This window comes from Salvelinus sp. IW2-2015, linkage group LG12 (genome assembly GCF_002910315.2).
Source record: "Salvelinus sp. IW2-2015 linkage group LG12, ASM291031v2, whole genome shotgun sequence".
In the NCBI taxonomy this organism is placed as follows: domain Eukaryota; kingdom Metazoa; phylum Chordata; class Actinopteri; order Salmoniformes; family Salmonidae; genus Salvelinus; species Salvelinus sp. IW2-2015.
In genome coordinates this window covers 10,548,048-10,557,941 of record NC_036852.1, presented here as the reverse complement: position 1 = coordinate 10,557,941, position 9,894 = coordinate 10,548,048, and the positions used below count along the sequence as shown (strand labels likewise).

General features: G+C 42.5%; 1 protein-coding gene across 2 annotated transcripts in view; it reads left to right on the top strand.

Moving 5' to 3' along the window:
- cyyr1 (cysteine/tyrosine-rich 1) overlaps nt 1-3,992 on the top strand; it is a 23,334-nt gene extending 19,342 nt beyond the window's left edge. Inside the window, exons 3-4 of one of the 2 annotated variants that reach the window (XM_023997839.3) lie at nt 779-939; nt 3,581-3,992. In XM_023997839.3, the coding sequence (XP_023853607.1) occupies nt 779-939; nt 3,581-3,714 (295 nt within the window). In that variant the 3' untranslated portion in view covers nt 3,715-3,992. The remainder of the gene's footprint in view (nt 1-778; nt 940-3,580) is intronic. The other variant, XM_023997840.3, reaches the window with a different exon arrangement.
- Nucleotides 3,993-9,894: the final 5,902 nt, after the last annotated feature.

Sequence of the window (9,894 nt, the reverse complement as noted above, 5' to 3'; positions counted from 1 at the left end):
AGGAGTATTGGTGTCTCTGAGGGGTCTTTGGCTTGGTTTGCTAACTACCTCTCTCTAAGAGTGCAGTGTATAAAGTCAGACAATCTGCTGTCTCAGCCACTGCCTGTCACCAAGGGAGTACCCCAAGGCTCATTCCTAGGCCCCACGCTCTTCTCAATTTACATCAACAACATAGCTCAGGCAGTAGGAAGCTCTCTCATCCATTTATATGCAGRTGATACAGTCTTATACTCAGCTGGCCCCTCCCTGGATTTTGCTTTCTTAGTGTCCAACAAGCTTTCTCTACCCTTAACCCTGTTCTGAACACCTCCAAACAAAGGTCAAGTGGTTTTGTAAGAAGAATGTCCCTCTCCCCACAGGTGTGATGAGGGTTTAGAACTTGAGGTAGTTGTTTTTTATATTTTTTATCCYAGCCCCCATCCCCGCAGGAGGTCTTTTGCCTTTTGGTAAGCCGTCATTGTAAATAAGAATTTACAATGACTTGCCTAGTTAAATATAGGTTAAATAAAATAAAAAAGCACGTTTTCCCTCAACAAATTAGTTTTCAACAAAATTGCCTTTTTTGGGGGAGGCGGTGGCCGTGGGATTTTTTTWAAGATACTCTTTAAAGAGGTAGGGAGGTGAATTGAAATTCCATGCAGAATTGATTTGTGAGAAGWTTAATTGGATGAGATGACTTACCAGCAGCCACGAACTAGAATGAAAAGGGGAGCATTCAGTCTAAGTGACAAACGTGTTTGCGTGTGTGCATGCATGTGTGTGTGTGTGCGTTTTCCAGAGGCACGGCGATCTCGGGCATCGTGTTTGGTGTGGTGTTTCTGATGGGAGCGCTGGCGGCCTTCTTCCTGTGTGTGTGCATRTGTGTGAAGAAYGGGCGASGGGCCCAGGTGGACGTGTTCAACACCTCCTACATCAACACTGTGTCCCAGGGCTACCCAGGTAAGACTGATCTAGGATCAGGTCCCCCCTGTCCATATAATCTTATTCATTATGATCTAAAATGCTAAACTGATCCTAGGTCAGCTCTCAGGGTCCATATCGTTTAAAGTTGTATTAGTCAAATGCACAAGTACAGTGAAATGCTTAAAGGTCCAATGCAGCCATTTTTATCTCAATATCAAATCATTTCCAGGTAACAACTAAGTACCTTACTGTGTTCCATTCAAATGGCGAAAAGGAAACAAAATGAGCTTCTTAGCAAAGAGCAATTTCTTAAGCAAGAATTTTGCTAGGGACTGTCTGGAATTGGTCTGGGTGGGGAGAGGAAAACTGAAAACRGTCTGTTATTGTCAGAGAGATTTGGAACTCTCTTTCTTATTGGTCTTTTAACTACACTGAACAAAAATATAAACACAACATGTAAAGTGTTGGTCCCATGTTTCTTGAGCTGAAATAAAAGATCCCAGAAATGTTACTCTAAATGGGCATTATCATCATTTTCACATTTTCACAGTATTATTCCATATATATAAAACACAAGAAAATAACATTTTTGACTGCCCTGGTCCTTTAACCCCTTACACTTGTGAAAATTGGCCGATATGGATAGGGACAAATGTATATATATTTTTAAGAATAACTATAAAAAGCATATACATGAGCATGGTAGCAATTGAAAGAGAACACTTTGGAGATTATGGGGAAATTATCAGACCARAGGTGAGGCCAAAACAGTTCACCTTACACGAGACTGATTCCAAACATTACACTGTTGATTTTATGTGCATCTTACATTTACTTTACTTTCATTGCAGTGGCGTGGAAACRACATTGATTCAATCAGTGTGTGCCCCGTCGTCAGCTAAGTTATAAAATACGATCTTACGGTGTCAGGCTTTCAAAAGGCACAGACAAACAGATTGTAACTTTGATCACATAGACATGATGAGTCATCTTATCATTCAGTCGCATGTTAAATAACCATTAAACAGCGAACATTGTGCGCTTGTAAGCACTGTTAACACATGCATACACACACTTGCATTGAAACTTGGCATTGAAACACACGTCTGGTACACACACGGACACCGCACATACAAATAGTGCCCACACACTGCACACAAACGCATACAGGTTGCCTTGCTGTTCATGATTTCTGTTGTCTTTGATGTCTTATTTTGCGTTGTTGTTTTCTGTTGTTTGTTTTTCCTTTGGGTTTTGAATTTTTCTCTCTTTTGTCTTTTTGTTTGCGACGTGGGTCGGTCGGTCGGTGTGGTTTTGGTCGGGTTGGAGGGGGATGGTGGGAGTGGGGGAAGGTTTTTCGAGGGGCTTTGGGGTTTTCTTGGATGGTTGAGGGGAAGCTCTCGGAGGAACTGTGGGGGATCTTGGAAGGTTGGAGGCCTGCCGCCTGGGAGCTTGGCGGTGGCTCGACGAGGTCGCTGGTTCGCGGTTCCCCATTATGATGGATTGGGTGATCTGAATGCCAAGGAGTGTGGCAAGAGCTGTCATCAATGGCAAAAGACGTGGCTCCTTTGAAGGAATCTAAAATATATTTTGATTTATTTAACACTGTTTTGGTTACTACATGGTTCCATATGTGTTATTTCATAGTTTTGATGCCTTCACTATTGTTCTACAATGTAGAAAATAGTAAAAATAAAATAAAAACTTGAATGAGTAGATGTGTCCACCAAACTTTTGACTGGTACTCTACAGTCAGTGCATACAGTCCTTGGTGGAGGTGGGCAGCTATTGTMTATCTGTATAGAAGTCTCATTGCTTGGAAGTTTCATAAGCTGTCTCGGAGCCTGTTCGTACGAGACCTGATACTCTGGTACCGCCTGCCAGACGTAAGAAGAGAGAACAGGGGTGGCTGGAGTCTTTGGTATTTTTCAGGCCTTCCTCAGACACTGCTTGGTGTGTATGTCCTAATCTTATTCATTATGGTCTAAAACGGCAAACTGATCCTAGCTCAGCACTCCTACTCTGAGACTCTTTATGAATACAGGCCTTAACCACTGCTCCTCCACTAACCGGCTGAACATAAAATTACCCGGCCTCCAATTTACCCATTTCCCTGCAGTGCAATGATTCCACCAATAGAGGACATTGCTCCTCCACCAATGACCAACACATACTGAAGTCTAGARCGTTTCTACCAGTGGAGGCTGCTGAGGGGAGAACGGCTCACAATAATGGCTGGAATGGTATCGAACATGTGGTTTCCATTGGTTGGTACCATTCCATTGACTCCAGTGGAGTCTGGTGGGAGGAGCTATAGGAGGACGTGCTCATTGTAATAGCTTGAATGGAATCAATGGAACGGAGTCAAACGTGGTTTCCATATGTTTATTTTGTGTTTTTTATATGTGTTTGATATGAGCCAGTCCTCCTATAGCTGCTCCCAACAGCATCCTCTGATTGACTCCATTCCAGCTATTACTATGAGCCGTCATCTCCTCAGCAATCTCCACTGGTTTCTACAGCCCCATCAAAACAGATACAATGAYATAGCAGGGTCTGTTGTACTTGTATGTTGTATGTGTGTAGTATGTGTGTATTGGTACTACTACTGGTACTACTGATAACAAACATGCACTTTTCTCTCTCTGTGTCTGTCKGTCTCTCTCTCTTTCTCCAGGACCCCCACCTCCCTACACCTATGACTATGAGATGTACCCTTCGGCCATGCGCCCCCCTCCCTACACCCCCACCCCACCTAGGACAGACAGCTACTCCCCTCCCCCTCCGTATCCGGGCTGTAATCGCAAATGACTTGAAGACAAAATGGAGAATCCTGACCAGGCTACTTGCCCTTCTGAAGGAGCACATCTTGGATTAAGTTTATGCAGTGTTCTAGCAGAGAAAGATGAGACTGTAGGCATTGCCTTTAGAACCTCTGGATCACTTAAAATGACTGCATGTGGACTGGACCACTTTGAACTTTTCTTGTGGGTGTGATTGGGTCAATTAAACTGATTGGTGTTTTGTGTGTGTGTGTGGGGGGGAGGGTTGAAAACCTCTGAATCACTTAAAATGACTGTGTGGACTGATCCACTTTTGACCATTTGATGTGGGGGTGGGGGTCAATCCAACTGATCTGCTTTTTCGGGGGTGAAAACCACTAGTAGTATTTGACTCATATTCTATGTCAATGAATATGAGTGAGGGGACAAAGTACGTAACTTTATTTGAAGATGTGGATCTTTGTTGTACCATTTCTCTGGTAGAGATGTCTGTTAGCTGGCTTTCCTTCAGGCCAGTGCTCTTCCCTATCTTATTTCTACAAGGCAAAGGAGAGAAAACTGTAGCCTAGTCCTAGATATGTTTGYGCTGTATTGCCAATTCCTTTATGTGGCAATGACCTGAGGACATGGCGAGACAGCACAAACAAATCTGGGACCAGGCAAGGAAAACTGTGTAAAACTATGAATTGTACCGTAGAAACAGGATGGTAAACATACGGCTCCAGGGTGAAGTTTCCCCTAGGTACAGATCTAGTATCAGCTTCCCCTTCCCCCAATCCCAACCTTAACTATTAGTGGAGATACTACAAAACTGACCCAAGATCTAAAACATCTAAATCAAACTTTATTTATGTCACAATCGGCTTGATAACAACGGTGCTAGACCTTACTGTGAAATGCTTATCTACAAGCCCTTAACAACAATTGCAGTTCAGAAAGACAAAAAATATTACCAAATAAACTAATGTAAAAAATGTAAAAAGTTAACATTTAATATAACAATTAATGAGCTATACTTATCAGGGTCAGCCGGTACCGAGTCAATGTGTGGGGTACAGGTTAGTTGAGATAATTCTGTACAAGGTAGTGGTACAAGTGACATATGCATGATAACTAAAAAGCGAGTAGTCCAGCAGTGATAAAAGCAAATTGGGGTGTCAATGTAATAGTCTGGGCTTTCACTCCTGACCACCGCCTAGTAATATAGGTCTTGGGTGGCAGCGGAAACTTGGCCCCAGTGATTTTACTGGGTCCGTACGCACTACCCTCTGTAGTTGCCTTACGTCCCAGATGTCCGAGCGGCTGCCAAAGCAGGGCGTTATGCAACCCGGCAGTTGATGCTCTTGTCATGGGCAGTCTCGTGAAACGGTTTGAGATTAGGACCATTGCCAAAATGTGTCTTTTCCAGTTGTCCTGGGGGGAAAGGTGTTTCGTCCCTCGTTTCACAGACTGTTCGTTGGTGTATTCTGGACCATGATATTCGTTGTCGGTGATTGGCACACACAAGATAACTGAAATCTCGCCCCGGTTCTCTACAGCCTCCCGTTCGATGTTATGGGGCCTTCTCCACCGCTTTTTCCTCGTAGGTCCCGGCGATTCAGTCCGTTTCTTGCTCACATTTGAGGAGAGGTATTGTCCTGGCACCCGCACTGCCAGCGTCCTCTGACCTCCCTCTATATCAAGGCGTCTTCATCATTGTCGCGTAATCAGGATACCCACTGTGCTGTTCGTACACATCCGGCAACACTTTAATGATGGTGTTGGAGTCGTGCTGTTGCTACCACGCAGTCATGGGTGAACACGAGGATAACAGGATGGGATTAAATACACACCCCCTGAGGGTCCTCAGCCCGTGGGGAAACGTTGTTGTCTGCCTTTACCTTTAACTACCTGGTGGCGCCCCATCAGCGAAGCCAGGAGTGTCCAGTTGCAGAGGGAGGTGTTTAGTCCCAGGGTCCTTGGCTTGGTGATGAGGTTTGTGGGCACTATGGTGTTGAACGTGCCTCGAAGCGAGCATAAAAAGCATTTAGCTCGTCTGGTASGCTCGTGTCACTGGGCAGCTCGCGGCTARGTTTCCCTTTGTAGTCMGTAATAGTTCTCAAGCCCTGCCACATCCGACGAACATCARAGCYGGTGTARTAGGATTCAATCTTAATCCTGTATTGACACTTTGCCTGTTTGATGGTTCGTCTGAGGGCGTAGCGGGATTTCTTATAAGCGTCCGGATTAGTGTCCCGCTCTAGCCTTTAGCTCGATGCGGATGTTGCCTGTAATCCATKACTTCTGGTTGGGATATGTACGTATGGTCACAGTGGGGACGACGTCATTGATGCACTTATTTATGAAKCCGATGACTGAGGTGGTATACTCCTCAATGCCATTGGATGAATCCCAGAACATATTCCAGTCTGTCATCTGACCACTTCTGTATTGAGCGGGTCACTGGTACTTCCTGCCTTAGTTTTTGCTTGTAAGCAGGAACCAGGAGGATAAAATGGTCAGATTTGTCAAATGGAGGGCGAGGGAGAGTTTTGTATGTGTCTCTGTGTGTGGAGTAAAGGTGGTCTAGAGTTTTTTTTCWCTCTTGTTGCACATTTGACATGCTGGTAGAMATTAAGTAAAACGGATTTAAGTTTGYCTGCATTAAAGTCCCCAGCCACTGGGCGCACCGCTTCTAGATAAGCATTTTCTTGTTTGCTTATGGCCTTATACTGCTCATTGAGTGCAGTCTTAGTGCCAGCATCGGTTTGTGGTGGTAAATAGACAGCTACGAATAATATAAATGAGAACTCTCTTGGTAGATAGTGTTGTCTAGAGTAGAGGTCGACCGATTATGATTATTCAACGCCGATACCGATTATTGGAGGACCAAAAAAAGCCGATACTAACTAATTATTACAAATAAAATATTTGTAATAATGACAATTACAACAATACTGAATAACACTTATTTTAACTTAATATAATACATCAAAAATCAATTAGCCTCAAATAAATAATGAAACATGTTCAATTTGGTTAAATAATGCAAAAAAAAGTGTTGGAGAAGAAAGTAAAAGTGCAATATGTGCCATGTAAAAAAGCTAACGTTTAAGTTCCTTGCTCAGAACATGAGAACATATGAAAGCTGGTGGTTCCTTAATCCCAGGTAAGAAGTTTTAGGTTGAGTTATTATAGGAATTATAGGACTATTTCTCTCTACCCATTTATATTCATATACTTTGACTATTGGATGTTCTTATAGGCACTTTAGTATTGCCAGTGTAACAGTATAGCTCTGTCCCCTCCCTACCTGTGCTCGAACCAGGAAACACATCGACGACAGCCACCCTCGAAGGCATCTTTACCCATCGCTCCACAAAAGCCCGCGCCCTTGCAGAGCAAGGGGAACAACTACTCCAAGTCCGGAGCGAGTGACGTCACCGATTGAAAACGCTCATTAGCGGCGCACCCCGCTAAACTAGCTAGCCATTTCACAACAGCGTCTACACCAGCCTAATCTCGGGAGTTGATAGGCTTGAAGTCATAAACAGCTCAATGCTGAAGCATTGCGAAGAGCTGTTGGCAAAACGCGCACGGGTGCATCCATAAGTCTAAATATAACCTTCAATGTTATGTCATAATTACGTAAAATTCTGGCAAATTAGTTTGCAACGTGCCAGGCGCCCAAACTGTTGCATATACCCTGACTCTGCGTGCTATGAACGCAAGAGAAGTGACACAATTTCACCTGGTTAATATTTCCTGCTAACCTGGATTTCTTTGAGCTAAATATGCAGGTTAAAAATAATACTTCTTGTACTGGTTTTAAGAATCATTGATGTTTATGGTTTGGTACAGTCGTGCAACGATTGTGGACAACAGCCAGTGAAAGTTCAGGGCGCCAAATTCAAACAACAGAAATCTCATAATTAAAATTCTCAAGCATTCAAGTATTTCACACCATTTAAAGATACACGTCTTGTTAATCCCACCACAGTGTCGATTTCAAAAAGGCTTTACAGCGAAAGCACCACAAACCATTATGTTAGGTCACAGAAAAACACAGCCATTTTCCAGCCAAAGACAGAGTCACAAAAAGCAGAAATAGGGATAAAAATGAATCACTAACCTTTGTATTATCTTCATCAGATGACACTACATAGGACTTCATGTTACACAATACATATATGTTTTGTCGACAAAGTTCATAATTTATATACAAAAAAACTCAAGTTTACATTGGCGCCATGTTCAGAAATGCCTCCAAATATACGGAGAAATTGCAGAGAGCCACATCAAATAACAGAAATACTCATTCATAAACTTTGATGAAAGATACATGTTTACATAGAATAAAGATACACTTGTCTTAATGCAACCGCTGTGTTCAGATTTCAAAAAAAGCTTTACGGCAAAAGCACAATATTCAATAATCTGAGAACAGCGTTCAGGCCACAAAAGGAAGCCAATACAGTTACCCGCCAATGTGGAGTCAACAAAAGTTATAAATAGCATATAAATCTTCACTTACCTTTGCTGAGTCTTCGTCGGAATGCAACTCCCAGGACTCCCCCTTCCACAAGAATGTTTGTTTGTCGGTAATGTCCATAATTTATGTCCAAATAGCTATTTTTGTTAGCGTGTTTGGTAACAAAATCCAAGTCAGGAAGCGCGTTCACTAAAAGCAGACAAATGTCAAAAAGCCTTTAACAGTCAGTAGAACATGTCAAACGATGTATTGAATCAATTTTAGGATGTTTTAACAATAAAAGTCTTAATCAATGGAGAATTCCATTGTCTTACAGAATCGATGGAACAGAGCTCCTCTCATATGAACGCGCATGGTCACTCATGCTAGAGCTTACTCATTCCCGTCTCCTTCAGCCCCACTTCACAATAGAAGCCATCAGACAAGTTCTACAGACTTGTTACATCTAGTGGAAGCCGTAGGAAGTGCAATCTGACCATATCCCACTGTGTATTCGATAGGCGATGAGTTGCAAAACCTACAAACCTCAGATTTCGCAACTTCCTGGTTGGATTTTTTCTCGATTTTGCCTGCCATATGAGTTCTGTTATACTCACAGACATCATTCAACCAGTTTTAGAAACTTCAGAGTGTTTTCTATCCAATACAATAATAATATGCATATATTAGCAAAACTGGGACTGAGGACAGGGTAGTTTACTATTTTCATCCCAAGCCTACTCACATACGCCCCTGCGCAGCCATAAGATAGTTAAAAGAAATTCATGTTAGCAGGCAATATAACTAAATATTGCAGGTTTAAAAATATATACTTGTGTATTGATTTTTAAGGACTAGCATGATGTTATGGTTAGTACACGTTGTAGCAACGACAGTCCTTTTTCGCGAATGCGCACCGCATCGATTATAGCAACGCAGGGACACGCTAGATAAAACTAAGTAATATCATTCAACCATGTGTAGTTAACTATGATTATGATTGATTGATTGTTTTTTATAAGATAAGTTTAATGCTAGCTAGCAACTTACCTTGGCTTCTTACTGCATTCCGTAACATGCAGGCTCCTCGTGGAGTGCAATAGAGGCAGGTGGTTAGAGCGTTGACTAGTTAACCGTAAGGTATGCAAGATTGAATCCCCTAGCCTATCGGTGGTGACCCAGCTGGTCCCACTCACAGCACACAGATCCAGATATCCGGAAGTGTTTGTTGTGAAGATTGAGCTGAGTTGTCGCGTTGTTACATTGCTCAGTCTGTTTTCTTGTTATTCAGTAATTTTCCATCTTGTCTCAACCTTGTGTAGCACAGTCGCACACCCTAGATTAGCAACAGCTTTCTTTGCAGTCACGCTATGTTTTGTGATTAACATGTCCTATTTCTATAAGGCATATATTTTTGTTAAAAAGAGAACAAAACCATCCTTCACATACCGATGCATGGAAAATCCCGCMAGCTCTATATTATTCGTGTCATCGTTCAGCAACAACTCAGAGAAACATAAGATATTACAGTTTTTAATGTCCCGTTGATCATATATCATCYATTTTGTTTTCCAATGATTGCACGTTGGCCAATAGAACGGATGGTAGTGGAGGTTTACTCACTCGCCTACGAATTCTCAGAAGGCAGCCCGACCTCCGCCCCTTTTTTCTCTGTCTTTTCTTCACGCAAATGACTAGGATTTGGGCCTGTTCCCAAGAAGGCAGTATATCCTTCTCGTCGGACTCGTGAAAGAAAAA